The sequence below is a fragment of the Macaca fascicularis genome, chromosome 20 (assembly GCF_037993035.2).
Source record: "Macaca fascicularis isolate 582-1 chromosome 20, T2T-MFA8v1.1".
In the NCBI taxonomy this organism is placed as follows: domain Eukaryota; kingdom Metazoa; phylum Chordata; class Mammalia; order Primates; family Cercopithecidae; genus Macaca; species Macaca fascicularis.
In genome coordinates this window covers 23,842,824-23,864,354 of record NC_088394.1, presented here as the reverse complement: position 1 = coordinate 23,864,354, position 21,531 = coordinate 23,842,824, and the positions used below count along the sequence as shown (strand labels likewise).

Here is a 21,531-nt window from a genome sequence, read left to right as displayed (position 1 = left end):
GCAGACAGCTTGAGCTCAGGAGTTCAAGATCAGCCTGGGCAACATGGCAAAATCCCGTCTCTCTACAAACCACACAAAAATTCACCAGGCGTGGTGGCAAACGTCTGTAGTCCCAGCTACTCAGAGAGACTGACTGAAGTGGGAGGATCACTTGAGCCGGGAGGTTGAGGCTGTAGTGAGCCGTGTTCATGCCACTGCACTCCAGCCTGGGTGACAAAGTGAGACCCTGTCTTCTCAAAAAAAAAAAAAAAAAAAAAAAGAAAGAAAGAAAAAAAAAGAGTATGGAGACTTAACGAAATTTTTTTTTAAGGATAGAGAAGATATGAGTTTGTTTATCATCCAAGGGGAAGGTGCAAGTTCCAAGCAAGCAGAAGCTGCAAGACAGCAAGGATGTACACCGTGCTAAAAGCCCAATGCAAGAGCACAGATGGATGGAACGGACAGCATTTTAACCTTTAAACATTTCCAGAAACTTTAATGTTAACATTTTTGGTTAAAACATCCCAATTACTGGTCATTCACCATTATGCCTCAAATGTCTTCTTCTTTAAAAAAAATAACTATTTCAAACATAGAAAAGTCCATAAAAGAGTAATATAAAATATACCCATACACCTTAAAAAATACATTACTAGTATGGCAGAAAAAACTCATATTCTCTCTCTTTCCTTCCCCAGTGGGTATACCAGTGGTAATCACTCATGTAAATCTTTATATCTTACTACATTTGAATTCATTCCCTAAGCAATACATAGTGTTCTATATGCTTTATATTTTATATAAACGCTAGCATACTCTGAACAAGCAAGCAAGCAATACATTCTTGGGACAACTAGCAAAAATGTGGACACAAACTATTAGAAGATATTGTTGTTGTTCTTTTACTTAGCAGTGATAATGGTATTGTGGTTGTACAGGAGACTATGCTTATTCTTAGGATAACTACCTGTGAAGTATTAAAGTTGAAGTGTCAGTGTTTGCAACTTACTTTTAAGTGGTTCAACAATAATGTGCACATGTATGCATATATGAGACAGAGAAAGAGATGTATGTCAAGATGGGACAATGTTAACCACCACCAGATTTGGGTGGAGGGTATATGAGTGTTCACGATTCTAGTCTTCTTAACTTTTCTGTATGGATCATGTCAGGTGGATAAAAAATGGGATAGAACACTTTGGCCTATAAGAACAATATTGCTCCTGTTGAGCCTACTGGTCCCCCCAAAGCCTTCACTCTCATTACATGGTTTGTGGGCCCCCATATTAAAGAGTTATTTCACCCCTTTGGGCTCTAAGTGGTCAACTGCAAAAAAGAGGTCTTAAGTCTCAAATTAAACCATCAATAAATGTCTAAGGCCCAGCCCCAAACTGGCAGCCCAGGGCTAGTCTGCAGAGTTGTCTAGTTTGACTAGCACAGGATTCTAAAAAAATTAAAAACGAGAACATAAAAAAGCCAAATACAAATGGATCAAACAAAACAAAACAAAACAAAAAACCAAGCTAACATTACGTTTCCCCAATTCTGAACTACATGTAGTTCACAACAAAGAATGCTCATGTTTCCGGGCTACTGTGCACGCTGTTTATACTATCTAGTACCCGGTTCTTCACTGCCCTCTAGGCTACTTCCTAATCTGTAAAATGAAGATGATACTATCTACTCTGTAAAAGAAGCATTAAGTAAGTTAGTAGTGTGTGGGCACAGTAAGCACTCCATAAGGATTAGCCACTATATCGTTATTAATATTAATAACTTGGTAGGAGCTGGATATACCTAACTCATAAGAAGCCTTCACTGACTCTCCTGGTCTATTTTGCAAGCTAAAGTTTCTATTACCAATCCTAGTAACACCTAGAAAGATGTTTTAATGTAAATATGTAAAATATGCTGGTAAGTGGGGATTCACAAATTTTTTAAGAGAAAAAAATACAAATCTGGCTCTTCTTTGGAATGCCTTGGTTTCATCATCTGCATTTTCTAGTTGTTTTTTGAGATTGAATCCAGGCTTCAGTTAGATTGCTGCACCCTCCTCACTTCCAACTTAGCCTCCACATCAATGCAGTCCACCCTGGTAAAATTCTTTTAGAAACAGGCAGGATGTTTTTCCTTCTCAGCCTTTTTTTGAAGACTTCTTCCTATGCCCACACCTGAGGCCTTCTTCTCATCTGAACGCACACTTGTAACACTTTTGGTATTTTTGACTCAGAGTTATTTTTGAGAAGCAAGATTCTTACACTTCTGTTGTTTCCATTTCAAAAACAGGTACCTTTCATTTCCCCAAGTGAAAAGGCATATTTGACATATTTTCTAAATATACTATCCCACTTCACTGTTTTGTTCAGTGCCATTCCACCTTGCTTAGCTCACAGCAGGTACTCCATCATTTGTTGTATAACTAACCTCTCCCAAAGTTTTTAACTGCATTTTTCATCATGCTGATGACCAATACATTTACTTCCAACCTGACTTCCCAGGTGAACTTCAAATTACTAATTGCCTACTACTTGGCACTAGATCTAGTATGTCTAAACCAAACTCTTCTTGAGAAGTGCAGGTCCTTCTATAAGAGTTATTAGGAAGATAATTTATTCGGCACCTAGATATCAGGCATTAATCTAGCTCCTTTAATAACATGCCATATAATTAAGTCCCCACAGCAACCTTATAGGGTTGGGTACTACTGTTTTACAGATTAGCAAAGAAGGTCAGATGTGTTATATGGCTAAGCTCACACAGGTAATAAGGTGCTGGGAAATTAGGGAGTAAATATTAACTCAGGACAATGACTTAAATTTGTATCCTTTCCAATAACAATGTGCCTATGCTAGAAAACTCACATTTGTGTCCTCTTCCTCATTACCTATCACATCTTGTACGGTGCCAAAGCACAGCATGGTGGTTACGAGCACAGCTTTGGAATCAGACAGATCTTGATGTGAGTCCAGGATCTGCTACTTATTCACTGTGAATACCATAATATATTACAATGTACAGAGCAGCTCTTGGTATATAAAAGAGAGCACAGGTGTAGAAAGTGAGTACAACCTGGGACAGTTAGGAAAGACTGCTCAGGCACATGGAGCAATTAAGTAACCTGCCCAAAGTCACACAAACTGGGATATGGGGGCACCAGGATGCAAGGCCACAGACTGATTCTAGACTTCCTTCTTTATCAGTATGCTACACTGCCTCTAGAATTGTATTTTTGTATGGGCACCTTGATTGCCCCCTCAACCCTAGCACCTAATTCTCTATCTGGCTTGTGGTAGAACTTTAAAATAGTTGGATAAATGAATGAATGGACAGACTAATAGACCATCAAAACTTTCCAGAACATGTTGAAACAAACTGGGCTTTGAGAAAACCTGTAATCACATACTAGATTTATTTTCTGCCTCACAATCACTACCAAGCTCAGAGAAGTCACTCTGAGGCAAATAACTGAATGCATTTCCTCTGTTTGAATATAATTTCCATGAGTGCCAGTCTTTTTATGGCATGTGGTAACTGAGTGAGCTTGGGCAAGTTATTTAATGTCTTGGTGTGTCAGCTGCCTCTACTGAAAGTGGAGGTTAAGAACTCTGTCTCACAACGTTGTTGAACACTAAATTGCAATAATATGTACAACTGCTCAGGGCCTGGGGGGAAGGGTGCTCAATTTTAGCTACAGTCTTACAGTCAACTTTAGCTATAAGCTCCTTATTAAAATGGGCAGAACCTGAAGGGAGAATAAGTAAAATAATCATTTTAAAGTAGGTAACTTACAGGAAATATTTTAAGATTCCCCATTCATAACTCCCTATAAAGAACTCTTATATTAAAATCCAGATACTGATGAATACCAATACATCACCAAAAAGCTACAAATTTATTAACTTGCTATACAGCTAATGATGATAAGGTGTGAGTCTCGTAAGAAATGCCTTCTCTCACCTGACTGGTTTTTGCTGTTCTGCACCTCTCCGTTATTTTGTGGCTGTTGATTTGTTAAAGCACTGCTTTCTGACTGGCTGTTTAACACTTTAACAGCAGATCCAAGGTTTGCTGCTATGACAGGAAAATGCTGACCCCTCTTTAGAAGCTGTTTGTGTTCCTGGTGGCGAAATCGTGGAGGTACTTCACGAGGATACCGAGGCAAGGCCTGTGGCTGCTGCTGTGGCTGCTGCGGCTGTGGCTGCTGCTGCGGCTGCTGCTGCTGCTGCTGCTGCTGCGGCTGCTGCTGCTGCTGCTGCTGCTGCTGCGGCTGCTGCTGTGGCTGCTGATTGTTGGCTGTAGCTCGCTTGGCATTATTATTAGTGCTGGTTGCTGTGGAAGTGCCGTTATTAGAGTTGGCAGGCTGAGGCTGGCTTACACTGGGCTTTATCTGTTCTGGCACTAATCCCAACAAAAGAAAAGGGGTGGAAAACATTAGCCAGTAAAGGGTACCTCCAAAGTAAGCCATCTAAATTCAAAGGCACTAAGAAAAATAATCCTAAAAAAAAACAGAGGCTTTCCGTGAGCAGGGATATCCTCATTTACAGGCTCAAATTTTGTTAGGAGATATCACTGCCAAGAGTCAAATTTCACTTCTGCTAACTACCTATCCAATAAGGGCCCAAGGACTTTTGGCCAAGACAACAACTCATGTTCACTATCCCCTTTCCCACATTATACTCTGGTCAAAGACATCATCTGATCATTACAAAACCAGCGAACTTGCAATGACTCAAAGAACAAATGTGGCCAATTTTCAGTAGTCCTAAGAGAATCCTCTATTCCCTGGCAACTGTTCTTATTCTGCCTCATTGTTAATGTGTTTGGTCTCTATTTTTCATCTTTAGAAGACAACACAAGAACAACACAAGGTTAGAAAACAACCTGCTGGTTTTCTTACAAAAAGCCAAAGTTAACAATGTAAAAATGTAAAATCTGAATCGTATAAGACAAACTCAGAACATGGAAGTAAAGACAAAGATAACATATCTATGAGATGAATCAAAATGAGAGAAATAATCTGGATGCTTTATCTTAAATCTGAAAAATAAATCAGAAACTGCAAATAGGGAAACTGTTGACTCATAAAAGAGTGTAAAGAAAGAAAACCGATGGAAATGCCTTAAGCCAGTGTAAGTAAACCCAGCTGGAGAAGTACAGAGACGCATGGTGTATGAGCTTTTGGTGCCAGGTTTCAACCCCAGCTCTGCCTTTACAAGCTTTGTGCCTTTGGGCAAGTTGTATAAACCTAACTGAGCCTGCTGTTTTCCCGGTAAAATGGAGATAGTACCTACACCTTGCAGAGCTATCCTAAGGTTAAATGTCTTCATGTTTATAAAACACAGAACACAAGGCTATATAAACAGCGGCTATTCGTTAATGACTGACACAATACCACCTTATACTTTGGTAGCAGTTGAATGTTTCTATGAAATTTTTTAATGTATCCTCACAGATACCACTGTCAGATAAGTGAAGTGAAACACCCCCATGTTACTGGTGAGGACACTCAAAAAAAATCTCCATTCAAGCTCCCACCCTGGGATTAAAACAGCCCACCATTCACCATCTGAGTTACCTCTGTGTCTTTCTCCTCTATAAAGTAGGAACAGTCTTGGTCAAGTGCCCAGGGTGTTGTAACCACTCAGTAAACAGAAGTGAAGTTATTAATTATGTCCAAAAGAAATCTTTATCAAATGACTACAATAGATATGATGATGTCATTAAACCCTTGGTCACCTGAGTTTACAATGACCACCAACTTCCTCTTCCACACTCTCAGCTCTAGCCCCCCTCCACCTAAGAAACTGGTCTCCCCATTTTCTTCTTTCTCTGAACATCTGGTAAATTTACTCTATGTCATTTATACTTTTTAAACATAATATATGATCTTGGCCTCTTATTTTTTGTGTGTCACTTCAATTTTTCTGAAGTAATACGAACTGTAGTTCAGGAAGAATTACAGTGAAAAATTACAAACATTCCATCTACTGTTTATAATGCTTTCATTCTTGATGCTCACTGACAAGTCTCTTACTGATAATTGGGGCAAAGTGCTTTCTAGGCCTAATTATAGGTGAAAATTTTGTCTCCCAGACAACATAATGCTTCTAATATGTAACAATAACATTTTTTATTTATTTTGTGTGTGCCTCATGCAGTAATAAGCACATACTGGCTATCAAAAACACTTCATGAGGACAATATGGCACTAGAATATTCTAAAGTACCTCTGAAACCTAAGGAAGATAAAGTACAGGCAGCCCTCCACATCCATGTGTGCCCCACCCACAGATTCAACCAACCATGGATCAAAAATACTAAGCAAACAAACCAAAAATAAAAATACAAATAAACACCAATGCAACTATTTACACAGCATTTACATTATATTTGGTATTGTAAGTAATCTAGAGATGATTCAAAGTATATAGGAGAATGTGTGTAGGTTATATGCAAATACTACACCATTTTATATACGGGACTTGAACATCCATGAATTTTGGTATCTGTTGGGGGTCCTGGAACCAATGCGTCACAGATACCAAGGGACAACTGTACATGTAACATTGTAAGGAACATAAAAATGTTTACTTAGCTTTTACATGCTTAGTACTGGACTCAGCGTGGCATTTGGCAATTGAACACCCACTTAAGGTGGTAGCTACCTGCTGCTGTAATACAGGTTTGTTGCCACTTCATTACTTTAAAAATCTAAATATTAAAAAATAACACTGTGACAATTTTATGCCCAAACAAGGTGTGTGAGAAAGGAGCAGGAAGATGCTTTTTAATTATCAAAGAACCAGAAGATAACCTATATACAAAAACTGTGAATGATCTATATGAAGGCATGTATAAGAACCTTAACACTAAATCAAAGGTGACCAGAAGTTCAGAAGCAACACCAATATTTGTCACCCAGCAACTTCACCTCTACCTCAAACTCAAGTAACTGCTGTATTTCTCATCAGTAAAGTACCACGTGGAAAACAAAGCTGAGATAGGTATTCATTTCCAGGGCCAGAAAACTTCATTAAAACCACTAAAGACATCAAGATAATGTAACTATTGATTATTAAATGAAGCTAATCTGAAGTACAATCTTAGATATAAAATAAGACATAGAAGTAATGAGTGAAGGATTAAAAAGTGAACATAGGTGGGGGTTGCTAAGTAACAAATACCAACACTGACTAATACTGGCTATGGTGTAAATTATGTTCATAATCACCCAAACCATTGGAAGGGGGGGAAAAGGAAAATTAGAAAACTTCATCTATTCAGCAGACATGTAAAATGGAATTTAAAAAAATTTCAAAGTTCTGGTTAATGCAAACTAGGATGCTAAACAGAAGCCCCAAAATACCTGTATCACAATAAATGTGAATGGGTTAAGTTCACTTGCTAAAAGATAAAGCCTCTTAAACTAAGAAAGGAAAAACAAACTCAATAAACTTTGCAAAAAGCACTCTTAAACAAAACAACTCAGCAAGGTTTAAAAAACAGTAGAGAGGAAGATACACAACCAAGAAAGGCTAAGAAAATTAAAATGAAAACAATACTGATATCAGACAAAATAAAATTCAAAGAGAAAAGCATTATAAAGGATAAGATAAATTTCATATTCATAATAAAAGAAAAAACTAAAGACATGAGCAATTAAGCACTTTTATATGCCAAGTCTCATAATATCAAAACATGTAAAATAAATGGAGACAGAATAAACCAGAAAAAAGCAAAGCCATGTACCTTGAAAACAAGTAACATCTTTTTGACAAATACCCATGAAACAATCATAAGAAGTCAACATGCACATACATGCCATACAGCAGCAAAGAAAACATCAATAAATTGCAAAGGCTAGAAATAATACTGTGGATATTTCTGGATTACAACGTAATGTCACTAAAATCATAAAACTAGCAAATAAAAATCTGCCTTAAATTTCAATTGCATAACACAAATTTTTCAGCTAAAAACAGAAAAGAAAAAGAAAAAAGTACATTTCAAGATGAAGAATAAACATGAAACTACAGGGTTACCAAGAAAATAATACTGAAAACACTGCATACAATACATTTTGAGATCCAGCTAAACCAGAGCTCAAAAAAAAATTCACAGCCTTATTTCCAACAAGAACATAATGCATCCAACTCAAGAAGGGGGAAAACACCCACACACACTAAAGTAAACAGAAACAATTAGTAAACATAAAAGAGAGATCAATGACTTTAAAAGTAAATCAATAAATCCAAGGCATGCTGCTATGAAAAATAGTTAACTTTATTAAAAAATGAAAATGGAAAAAAATAACCTTCTGAAATTAATATATTTCTTTATGTTCAAGTCTATAAATATGAAAAGCTGGAGGAGGGAGTAATTTAACATTGACCATACAAGAGGCAGGAAATCTAAATAGATTAACTAGTTTACATAGAAGAAATAAGAGAAATTTATGAAAGTGTCTATCATGATCAGATAATTTCCCTGATTAATACTACCATACTTTTTTCTTTTTCACTAGTGTATACTTATTTTTGGAGACATGAGTCTCGCTCTGTTGCCCGGGCTGGAATGCTGTGGCGCAATCTTGGCTTACTGCAACTTCCACCTCCCTGGTTCAAGTGATTCTCATGCCTCAGCCTGAGGAGTAGCTGGGATTACAGGTGTGTGCCACCACGCCCAGCTAATTTTTGTATTTTTAGTAGAGATGGGGTTTTGCCATGTTGGCCAGGCTGGTCTCAGGTGATCCTCCTGCCTCGGCCTCCCAAAGTGCTGGGAGCCACTGCACCCAGCCTTTAATAGTTTTTTTTTTTTTTTTTTTTTTTTTTTTTTCTTAAAGACAGGGTTTTGCACTTGTTGCCCAGGCTGCAGTGCAATGGTGTGATCTTGGCTCACTGCAACCTCCGACTCCAGAGTCTTGCAACAGTAAGACCCTCTTTCAAGAAAAGAAAAAAGAAAAAGAAACATGTATCTCTAAACCTAATGGCATTTAAATTACTGCAGAGCACAGTAAAAGATGGAACACCAACATAACACTGTTACCAATAAGTCAGGCTAAATTTTGGTCATCCCAAACAACGTGAATAAAAACAAGAGATATAAATAGCACCGGGAGTGAAAAAGACACAAATTCAAATGTGGAGATTATCAAAAGACAAGAAAATACTATGTACAATCTATCCCAGTAAAACAAAATCCAACTAAATTGAACTATGTTGTACAACAGGGGTTGGCAAGTTCTTTCTGTAAAGATGAGACAGTAAATATTTTGGCCTTTGCAGACCACAGAGTCTGTGACAACCACTCAACTCTGCCACTGTAGCACCAGAGCAGCCACAGACAACAGGTAAACGCAAACAAATGGATGTGACTATATTCCATAACACTGCATATGCAAAACCAGGCAATGGGCCAGATTTCACCTGCAGACTGTAGTTTTCCAAACTCTGCTTTATCAAATGTAATTTACCAAAATAGGCTCACAGAAGAATAGAAGGTCCTACAGTATAACAGCAGAAACTCTGAAAGGGTCTCCCAAGATTTATCCCTCCAAAACACACCAGGCATACAAAAATACAAAAGCCAGGCACAGCAGCACACGCCTGTAGTCCTGAGGCAGGAGGATTGCTTGAGCCAAAAAGTTCAAGTCAGGCATGGGCAACATGGTAAGGCCCCAACTCCTGAATGAAGGAATGAATAACATAACATAACATAACATAACATAACATAACATAACATAACATAACATAACATAAAATGCACCAGGCTCAAATAACAGGGGGTGTGTGTGAATGGGTGTGTATCCTCAAGAAACATGTAATATTAATCTTACCTAAACTGTCCCAGGACAAGAAGTATAGGTTCAAAAGACTGGATGGAATCAAATCTCAGCTCTGCAACTTACTAGTTATATGACCATGGGCAAGGCACTTAACTACACTGCCTCCACTGACTCACATCTCAAATGTTTTGGTCTCAAGGTCCTTTATACTCTGAAACACTGAGAACTCCAAAAGGTTTCGTTTGTGGGTGTTGTATATATATTTACCATAATAAAAGTTTAAACAAATATTTTAAGTGAGTTAAAAATAAATTTATTACATATGAACATAGATACATTTTTTTTAAATTATTGTATTTTCCAAAACAAAATTAGTGAGAAGCATGGCACTGTTTTACATTTCTGTAAGTCTCTTTAACATCTGGCTTAACAGAAGGCAGGTGGATTATCACATATGTACCTGCATCCAATTTGTTGTGATATCCCATACTGTGTCACCTGTGGAAAACTCCACTATATACTCATAATAAAAGTGAAACAGACAAACAAAGTCTTCCTGTTATTATGAAAATTGATTTGACCTCATAGATCTCATGAAAGAGTTTCGAGGAGCCTCCTAGGGATCCTGTCCTCAGGTAAACTTTGAGAACCACTGCTACAGGATATGCACACACGGGATGCAACTGAATTTATGGTTCTGGAGTTCAAAAAAGTTTGGATTAAAAATATGGATTTAAGATTCAACATACAGGTGAGAAAACAGTTGTAGGAGAAGAAATGACAAAACCTCAAGAATGGGTTTAAGCAGCAGACAGAAGGAGCGAAGTAAAGGCAAGAACAAGTTATAACTGTCAGTGACGGGAGAGAAACCGTTCATTTTAGGTAATGGCTTAACTATCTATGCAGTTACTCAAGCAGGAATTTCTTCCTCAATTTTTCCCTACCCCCGTGTACCTAGTCAGTCAACAGGCCCAACAGATTACCTCCTTGATAAAATTCAAATGCATCCTGTGTCTCCAACGCCACTCCTGTGATTTAGGCCCTCAACAATTTATTCTTACAAAAACCTCCTAATGGGACTGCCAGCCTGGCTCAAGTCTTGACCCCTGCCCCAACCACTTTCACGTCTCCCCAGATCTATCATCTATCTGCCCCAAATTATCTGTACCATAAAACCACTTTCGGAACTCCTTTCTAAACTCCTTGGTATGGCCCCTCTCTACCTTTTTCCAGATTCATATCCTGCTATGTCCACACTCATTGCATTCTCTTCTACCACACCAAATACCTGCAATTCCCCAAAAGGTATCATGCTCTTTCATGCTATTCTTTTGCCCAAAATGCCTTGATACCTTTCTTGCAAATATTTTTGTCCATTTTGCCTAGGAAACAACTAATCTCCCCCACCCCCAGATTGGGCATATCTTAGAAGCATGTTATGTTATGACAACCAGATTGCCCTCCTCTATTCTGATGAAACTCTTACATATCCCTTACAATGCAGTCAATGTGCTCTGTAAGTGCTGGTTTCTTATTTCTCCTTCACTTTATCACTAGCATTTCCTGAACCAAGCAAAGCAAATGCTGGTTGAATAAATAATCCAGGAATTGTCAGGCATACACAAAGTGACTGGATCTATACAAAGTAAGATAGAACAGTACTGAGGATTAAACACTGTGGAATATCAACATTCAAGAGGTGGAATAATGAAGAACCAGTAAACAAAAGAAAGAATGATCAAGAGAAAGAGTAACAATGATGGTCACTAGTTAGTATGCTGCTGAATGCATCAATAGTTTTAAATAAATCTCTGCTCTAAAAAACACCTACAGCCAGCATGGAGAGGGCAGGACAGGTCCAGCCATTGAGATCATTAATGTGAGAAGGTTCTCTAATTAGCCGTGAGATTGTACTGGTCCATAATATCAGAAAAAGATTTTAATGGAAAGGAATTTCATTTTGCTAGGATAAAACATATTTATCTAGTAAAGAGTTCTATTTTTAGGTTTTTGTTTTTTTTTTTTTTGGTCATACTGTGACGCCACCAATCTATTTCACAGTTTTAAAGAAATGGGAAAAAATTTTAACTGGTCCAAAAATGAACAAGTTTAACTTTTAAGAATGGAAAAATAATCTATTCAAAGAATTCACCCTACATTTTCCAAGTTTGTGTTCCAAATCAGGACCCCCCCACTTTGTGAAACAATGAAATCAACCAATAAGACAAAGAAATTAATTTTTGCTATGCTTTGCTGTTCTACAAGCTTTCTTGATATTTCTTATATAAAAACGTATCATTCTGTAAGTCTACAACTTTTAAAAAATAGCTTCTTAATTGAAAAAAATAGATAGCAATTGTCTCATATTCACATGAAAACCTAAGAATAGACAATATAACCAAAGTTCTAAATATACCAAGTTCTAAGTTTGTAATACCATTTTAATTAATGCTTCTTTAAATGTCTAAAATGCTTTGTCACCTTAATACATTGATTTCAGGAAATATTTAATGAACTTCACTTTGACTATCTACAAGTTTAACAGAAAGAATTTAAATGTGGACCAGCCAACAATCATCTTTGAATACTACCAATCCCCAAAACATCAATTTCCATGCCTTAATACCTGAAGCCCTTACATTATTCCTATCCATCAAAGTCTACTATTTAACTTTGTGTAATAGTTTTCATATTGGCTACATTGTAAATCTTCTAAACTACTGGCAGAAATACAGTACACAAAATGCTGCTTTAACACTTGATGTCACTTTAACAGACTGGAGTGCTAAGTTGACCTCTAGAAAATACAACTTAGTGAATACCTACAAAATATAAAGTGCTTTTTAATACTTCTCTTGGCAAACTTTAACTTTACCTAGAATTACTATTTCTATATGTGTCGTTATATAGGAAAACAAAAAACCATCAGCTTAAGCTCCTAGAAGACAAGATGGAGTGTACCAACGAAAGCTCTTCGGTTAGAAAATGTTATTCTCAAATAAGAGCAAAAACATAGGATTTTCCTAAGTATCTTTCACTGTAATTAAGAATTTTATTTTTTTTTGAGACGAAGTCTCGCTCTGTCGCCCCAGGCTGGAGTGCAGTGGGGCGATCTCAGCTCACCGCCAGCTCCGCATCCCAGGTTCACGCCATTCTCCTGTGTCAGCCTCCCGAGTAGCTGGGACTACAGGTGCCTGCCACCACGCGGCTAATTTTTTGTGTTTTTAGTAGAGACGGGGTTTCACCGTGTTAGCCAGGATGGTCTGGATCTCCTGACCTTGTGATCCGCCCACCTCGGCCTCCCAAAGTGCTGGGATTACAGGCCTGAGCCACCGCGCCCGGCTAAGAAAATTTTTTTTTACCTTCTCAAATGAAATTAGGCATTACCACCAAGACAAAGGTGTACTCAAACAATTCACTAACAAATCAAGGAGGGTTTTTAAAAATCACAAGACAAACTTTTTTTTTTTTTTTTTTTTGAGACGGAGTCTCGCTCTGTCGCCCAGGCTGGAGTGCAGTGGCGCGTTCTGGGCTCACTGCAAGCTCCGCCTCCCGGGTTCATGCCATTCTCCTGCCTCAGCCTCCCGAGTAGCTGGGACTACAGGCGCCCGCCACCTCGCCCGGCTAGTTTTTTGTATTATTTTTAGTAGAGACGGGGTTTCACTGTGTTAGCCAGGAAGGTCTCGATCTCCTGACCTCGTGATCCGCCCATCTCGGCCTCCCAAAGTGCTGGGATTACAGGCTTGAGCCACCGCGCCCGGCCACAAGACAAACTTTCTACCGCTCAAACAGTCAGGTTAACTCTGAATGCCTGATGCTTAAAAAATCCTTAAAGTACCAACTGTTCAAATATTTTTAAAAGTGTCATCTACAGATTTTTTAAAAAGAATTCTTTAAAATCTTACAGGCAAGTATTTTACATTCTTAGGAGCTAGAAAATAAAAGCCTTATAGATAGAAGTTAATATATAACCTAGGACATTTAAAATTTAACTGTTTATCAGGCAACATCACATATTTTTCTTCTCTATTGTTAATTTCTAATATCTAATTGTATTCTCTTTAATCTTAAACTCGGAAGTCAATGATTCTAGCTGTTCCACTAAAATACTAAGGTAGCTTTCAATAATTTTTCACATGAAAGAATCTGCCTAATCCTCAGAGGGAGAGCAAACAAGTTTGGGTGCCATCAGTTCTTCCAGCTTTCCTGAACAGCAGCAGCATTATCACACTGGGACACAGATTTTCAAAAGTCACAAACCTGATGAAACTTCAAAGTAGATTAGAAAATTCTCTACATCAAGAAAATTCCAAAGAATGGTGTTTCCAACTTCTGTTGCTTTCCCACTCTGTAGCTTTCAGGAGAAAATGGAGGAAAAGCATAGTGTCATTTTACTGCTCTGAAAGTCCTGCTTGCCAGCTTCTTCCAACCCGTATTTGAGGCCCAATAACTTGAATTCTATCTCATTATATTTTAAGGAATTGCAAGGGACAGAGAAGTAGCTGAACAATGCAAAGTGCAGTTCTATTCAATAAAAATGAGTTCATAAATCAAACTTATTTAAAACATGGCCAAACACTGTACTACTATAAAAAATCTTCTTGCTCATTAATAAGCATACTGAATGATTTATAACATACTTCCTCTGTATAATATACATCCCCTGTCCAGTACTAACTTCGGTCGGTTGTGGAACGCTGAGGGGCACAGAGGGGAAGTCTAGTTTTTAAGACGATACATGTAAGATGTAGTGTTAGAATTTCTGTTGCAGTACATGGCTGCAGCTTTAAGTGCTAGTAGCTGATCTGGAAATACTAAATGTTTGCCAATCCATTAACTTTTGCCAATTCTTAGCAAGTCATTTGAATTAAATGGCTAAAAACTAAGGTTTAAAAACTGATATCAAATATAACTGTATTTATATTTTACACAAGCAAGTCTTAATTATTTCTGTTGAAAAGTTCCTAAGAAAAAAATGCCAAACAGCAAGATAATCTTAATCAGTTAAAAATTAGATACCAAATTTAAAACAAATATTAAATTGAAATGACTTAGTTTTAATTCACTTCAGAAATGCTACAAAATCAGGAAGTATATATTTTCCTGAGCCTCAGGGAAGCACCTCGCTCTGCTTCCTCAAGGGACTCTATCATCATCTTTTTTTTTTTTTTTTGAGACGGAGTCCTGTTGAGTCACCCAGACTGGAGTGGAATGGCGCGTTATCGGCTCGCTGCAGTCTCTGCCTCCTGGGTTCAAGCGATTCTCGAGCCTCAGACCTCCTGAGTAGCTAGGACTACAGCTGCGAGCCACCAAGCCCAGCTAATTTTTTTTATTTTTAGTAGAGATGGGGTTTCACCATGTTGGCCAGGCTGGTCTCCAACTCCTGACCTCAAGGGATCCACCCACCTCTGCCTCCCAAAGTGTTGGGATCACAGGCGTGAGTCACTGCGGCCAGCGGGACTCTATCTTCTACCCAAATACTAACCACCTTAAATTACCAACACAAAGAGAAACTCAGCTGATTTGTCTTGATATACTCCTCCAGGTCAAGATCATTGAATAACATATTTCCCAGAGCCTTTTCACTAATGAAATTCCAGATGAAATGGCCCAACTACAAAAATTCTGCTCTTCAACAAAATGAGCAAGTTATGTCTGTTGTAAAGCAGAGAATCTTCTTTCTGAGATGGAGGATACCCACAATATTCACAATGTGCTATTTTCAAAATCTTTGGTTTACGGAGCCATTGAGTCTTGCCTAAATATGTAATTCAGAAAACTGTGATGATCAAAGGTTTCTTTCCCAGGTTCAGGTACACCTTTTTCTTTTTCTTTTTTTTTTTTTTGGGACGGACGGAGTCTTGCTCTGTTGCCCGGGCTGGAATACAGTGCCACAATCTTGGCTCACTGCAAGCTCTGCCTCCTGGTTCATGCCATTCTCCTGCTTCAGCCTCCTGAGTAGCTGGGACTACAGGTGCCCACCACCATGGCTGAATATTTTTTTTTTTGTATTTTTAGTAGAGATGGGGTTTCACCGTGTTAGCCAGGATGGTCTCAATCTCCTGACCTTGTGATCTGCCCGCCTGGGCCTCCCAAAGTGCTGGGATTACAGGCGTGAGCCACCATGCCTGGCCCAGGCACACCTTTTAAAAGAAAAAAATTCAGACTGCCTATTAATCTCTCCTCCATAACATAAAAGTACAGAATGGCCCTCTTCAAATTTGCTTATTTGAACTGTTCAGAAGCAAAGGATTCTTTAGTCTTACACTTACTAATCAGAATCCATATATTTAAAAACAAGTATCACATGGGGTTCTCATGTCTGAGTAAGTCTGGAAAACGGTTCTGGAAGACACTGTAGCAACCTCTAGAGCTTCAGCTTCCATTTGTGACTCAAAATTTAAAAATAAGAAAAAACATAAACATAATACCTGAACATTCAAGTAGAAGTTAGTTCCCACTTTTTAATTCTCTAAAGTTATATAATAAAGGAACTGTCATTAAATCACTGAAGATATTAATTAGTTAAGAAATACAGAATGGTTAGTTGATTTTTTAAATTAGGAAAAACGTCCCAAATATACAGTATAAAAATAAAGTTCAGCTAAATTAAACAATACTGGCCAGGCGCGGTGGCTCACACCTGTAATCCCAGCACTTTGGGAGGCCCAGGAGGGTGGATCACGAGGTCAGGAGATCAAGACCATCCTGGCTAACACGGTGAAACCCCATCTCTACTAAAAATACAAAAAAAAATTAGCCAGGCACAGTGGTGGGCGTCTGTAGTCCCAGCTACTCGGAAGGCTGAGGCAGGAGAATGGCATGAACCCAGGAGGCGGAGCTTGCAGTGAGCCGAGATCACGCCACTGCACTCCAGCCTGGGCAAAAGAGCGAGACTCCATCTCAAAACAAAACAAAACAAAAATACTATAAAATGCTACAGATTTTAAAAGCTTTTACAAAACATGGGCAAACTATTTTCTAAATCTGGAAAAATGGCATGTTTTCTCAGTGTAGAAATTAGTCAAGAACTCTAAAAATAAAAAATACGTTTGATAAAATAGAGAAAACACTGATGGGTATTTTTTCAAGTGTGTATATTCCAATTTAAAAGGGAAACTGGAAAATACTTGCCCTTTAGAACAAATTAAAGGGATCCATTCTGTTCCTTCCCAACCCTCCTCACCTCGACTTTCCCTAATCTAACGAAAGATATGTTTTAGTTTAAGGATACTAAACCTAATGCAGAGAAGCATTCAACACACTAGCGTTTAGGACTGAAGTTTAAGCTAACAGTATAAATGTGATTTAATTGTGCTTTCCTCCTTCTGAACATGTATTTGCATCTTCAGTGTATGTATTCCTGATAGGGTGCCTGGGATTAGGCAAAATTTAGATATTCTTGCCTCGTACCTCATCCTCAGAATGACTTCATATATACCATATGGTCCATAATGTGGGAAATATTTGCATCAAATACATCTGATGAAATGCTAATGAACTTATTATAGAAAGAGCTCACGTAAATTGTTAACGAAAACTCTAGGCCCAAGAACTAAACAGGCAAATAATAAGGATGGGCAATTCATAAAAAGAAAAAAGCGTGGCCAGGCACGGTGGCTCACACCTGTAATCCCAGCACTTTGGGAGGCCGAGGCAGTTGGATCACTTGAGGTCAGGAGTTCGAGACCAGCCTGGTCAACATACTGAAATCCCGTCTCTACTAAAAGTACAAAAATTAGCTGGGCATGGTGGCAGGCACCTGTAATCCCAGCTACTCAGGAGACTGAGGCAAGAGAATCACTTGAACCTGGGAAGTGAAAGTTGCAGTGAGTTGAGGTCGCGCCATTGCACTCCAGCCTGGGTGACAGAGTGAGACTACATCTCAAAAAAAAAAAGAAAAAAGTAAAAGTGATTATGCATGGTAAACAAATACATACACGTCAAAGAAAACACACCAATTTTGGCCTGCCAAATTTATGAAGCTGATAGATCCCATCCTCATGTTTTAAGACATATTCCTTGCACTGCACTGTGATTCACCTTTGTTGGGCTGGGTTCTACTTTAATGGGAAGAAAAAGCAAATCACTTCTGGGTGTGGAGGAACCCTGAATTAACTGGAGAAACTGCTAGCATGTCATTTCAAGCGGCTGAAAGGTTGCTAGGATATTGCAAAACCACAGTGGTGGATATTAAAATTTACCAAGTATCAGCTAGATGCCAGGCAATGTATCTATTATCTCTTAATTTTCATCATGATTCCATAAATTTGAAATATTCCCATTTTACAGACGAGGCAAATACAGTTCAGAAAGCTATTCATGCTCAAACGTCTAGTAAATGGCAGAGGTGAAATTTAAAACCCAATCTGACCCCCAAACAAGTGTTCCTTCTAGTATATATTATTTTCATCTTAATTATAAGGGCAAAAACAAACTCTTTAAAAATAAAGGGCTAACTACAGATTAACCACTTTAAAAATTATTTCACAGCCATTAAACTAATTTTTTTTCATATCTACTTCCTGTTTCCTTTGTCCTGCAGATCAGTCTCATCAGACATGTGAAGGTATAAAATCTTTCTTTTCTACCAAATTTAATAGTTTATTAGTATTTAAAAGCAACAAATCTACATTTGTTAGAAATAATCCTTGCCTAAAGCCAAAAGGGCAATCTTCATAGCCTCCCTGAGTACCTAAGTCTAGACTTACATGTATAAATCTATGGAAATCATTTTCCTTTCACAATAGTAGGAAATAAAAAATGGTGACTTTGTTACATGATCTACCTAAAAATAATCATTTTATGAACTATTTCCCATGAAAGTGGAAGGCCATTTTTTTTCATCCTGCTAGTGCAGAGCTACAAATCTTATTTGTTACATAGCTTAAAGACATCTTCCACAGGAAGAAAAACACCTGCCATTAGTAAATTCTTAATTGGTATGAACCTATGCTTCTATTTTAAAGAGGTTAATGTACATGTGCCTTCTAAATATCTCATAAAAAACTACTGTAGCACATTTAGAATCCTGGTATTATTACTTAATACCACCCAACACCACAAAAATCATTTCTACTACGTAGACTGTGGAGAAAAACAGTGAACTAAGCCCCAAATCTAAAAGCAGAACCACCCAACCTGTGTGATGGAAACAGGCTATGGGGAAATGGGTGACTAGACTCGACTCTCTGGGATTGCCATCTTCAGCTGTGAGTGGCCTCTTCTATTTACCCTAATGGCCTCACAAGTATCATCTTCTCTGTGTATCATCAGGTTATGTGCTTGAAGTGACAAACTACTTGAGCCTCAGTTTTCTCCTCTGAGAATCTAGGCAGTACAGTAACCCCTATGAAGCCATCAAAGTTCCTGAAATTCATTATAATAGAAGGCCTTATAATTGGGAAACTTAAAGTCTTATGGATTCCCACAAAAAATTAAAACTCAAACTACCATATGACTCAACAATTCCTCTTCTAGGTATACAGTAGTCCCCCCTCCTTTTCCAAGATTTCACTTTCCAAAGTCTTACTTACCCCATGGTCAGCCACAGTTCAAAAATAGGTGCGAACAGTACAATAAGGTATTTTCGAGAGAGGGACCAAAATCTGATAACTATTACAATATATCATTATAATTGTTCTGTTTTATTATTTTATTATTAGTTGTTGTTAATCTCTTAATATACCTAATTTATAAATTAAACTTTATCATAGGCATGTTATATAGGAAAAAGCATATTATTAATAGTATATATGAGGTTCAGTACTATCTGAGGTTTCAAGTATCCACTGGAGTCTTGAACGGATTCTCTATGGATACGGGGGGATTGCTATATACCCAAAGAAAATGAAATCAGCACCATGTAGAAATATCTGTACTCCCATGTTCATGCCAGTATTATTCACAATGGCCAAGATACGGAAACAACCTATGGATGAATAAAGATGAATAAAGAAATTGTGGGCCAGGCGCAGTGGCTCAAGTCTGTAATCCCAGCACTTTGGGAGGCTGAGGTGGGTGGATCATTTGAGGTCAGGAGTTCAAGACCAGCCTGGCCAACATGGTGAAACTGTGTCTCTACTAAAAATACAAAAATTAGGTGTGGTGGTACATGCCTGTAATCCCAGCTACCCAGGAGGTTGAGGCACAAGAATCATTTGAACCTGGGAAGTGGAGGTTGCAGTGAGCGAAGATCATGCCACTGCACTCTAGCCTGGGCGACAGAGCAACACTCTGTCTCAAAAAAAAAAAAAAAAGAAAAGAAAAGAAGAAATTGTGGCAAATATACACAAAGGAATATTATTCAGCCTTTAAACAGGAGAGCCTGCCATTTGCCACAACATGGATGAACCTGGAAGACATTATGCTGAGTGATGTAAGCCAGACACAGAAATAAAAATACTGCCAAGATCTCACTTACAAGTGGAATCTTAAAAAAAAAAAAAAAAAAGTCAAATACACAGAAAGAGAGAGCAGAATAGTGGTTAGGGAGGGTAGATATAGGTCAAAGGGTACAAAGTTGCAGTTATGTGGGTAAGTCTAGGTATCTGATGTATAGTTAATAATATTGTATTGTATATTGGAAATTCGCTGACAGTAGATTTTAGGCACTTCTACCAAAAAAACAGGGTAACTGTGAGGTAATGAGTATATTAATTTGCTTGACTGTAGTATTCATTTCACATGCATATGCATACAAAAACATTATGTTGCACACCTTAAATATATATAATAAGATCTTATGGAGAAAATGGTGTGATAAGTTCAGATCACAGGTAAATGATAAAGGCCTTTAATCATATATTTACCTTTACTAAAATAAAGATGAGAATGGAAGTGCAGTGGGAACAGGAACTTGGGGGTTGTTTTGTTCATGCTTATTACCAGTGACCATAACATTGCATAAAACAGGGTTGGCAAACAGTTAAGTATTTCATGAATTATGAATGAAGGAAACAATGTCACTTTATGAAACCTGAGTTTAGAATAATGGATTATTACATAAGTATTTTTTGTTTCCTTTGTTTCTCAAGATGACCTCATGAGATAGTGAAACATGGATGATACTGGCAGTGATGACTGAAAGAAAAAGTAAAGAGGTGCTCTGTTTATTAATGAGAAGCGGACAAACTGAACACTTCTTCCATCAACACAAACTTAGCATCTCAGTCACATTCCAGAAGCTAAACTGTGTGCTATGACTTTAACAATGTATTGGCCAAGAGGCATACTGGAAAGGGATTTCACTGTTGTCCAAGTCCTTCAGAAAGGGTCCTCCACCCTTTGAAGAATGATGAAATGAAGGGTTCTTTTTTAGCAAAACTGTCATTACATCTCCCTTACAGTTGTAGCAAAAAAACACTTCAAACATAATTTAGTACTCTGGTTTTGCTCCACAGAAGGATCAGTGTTTACTGCATAGAGATCAAAGCATGCAGGAGGTTTCAGAATCAGCTGCTTGCTTGGCTCTCAAAACTCTTGTTCATTTTCATCAACAACCAAAGATGTAACAAACAATTTAAGAGCCAATGCCTCACCCATCACAAAGCTGTCAAATTCCCCGTAATTCACAAAATTATACTGGTGCTACAATTTTTTTAAAAAAAAATCTATATGCTTAATCAATAGAGAAATACTACAAAATCTGTTCCAAGATCTTTCTGGATTCCTTTTAAAAGATGAGTTGTTTTAGTTCCCTCAGTGACTATTGTTGTAGCATGAGCAATGGTGTGTCCTTCACATCTTGTCTTCCATGTAACTGTAGG

General features: G+C 37.9%; 1 protein-coding gene across 50 annotated transcripts in view; it reads right to left on the bottom strand.

Moving 5' to 3' along the window:
* Nucleotides 1-21,531, bottom strand: part of TNRC6A (trinucleotide repeat containing adaptor 6A) — a 214,554-nt gene that overhangs the window by 46,518 nt on the left and 146,505 nt on the right. For 36 of the 50 annotated variants that reach the window (XM_015442279.4, XM_015442277.4, XM_045381779.2 and 33 more), the window contains one exon: nucleotides 3,937-4,377. The exons of 12 other annotated variants lie outside the window; for them this stretch is intronic. In XM_015442279.4, the coding sequence (XP_015297765.2) occupies nucleotides 3,937-4,377 (441 nt within the window). Of the gene's footprint in view, nucleotides 1-3,936; nucleotides 4,378-14,023; nucleotides 14,118-21,531 lie in introns of all 50 variants that reach the window. 2 more of the 50 variants (XM_074028186.1, XM_005591479.5) reach the window with 1 other exon arrangement.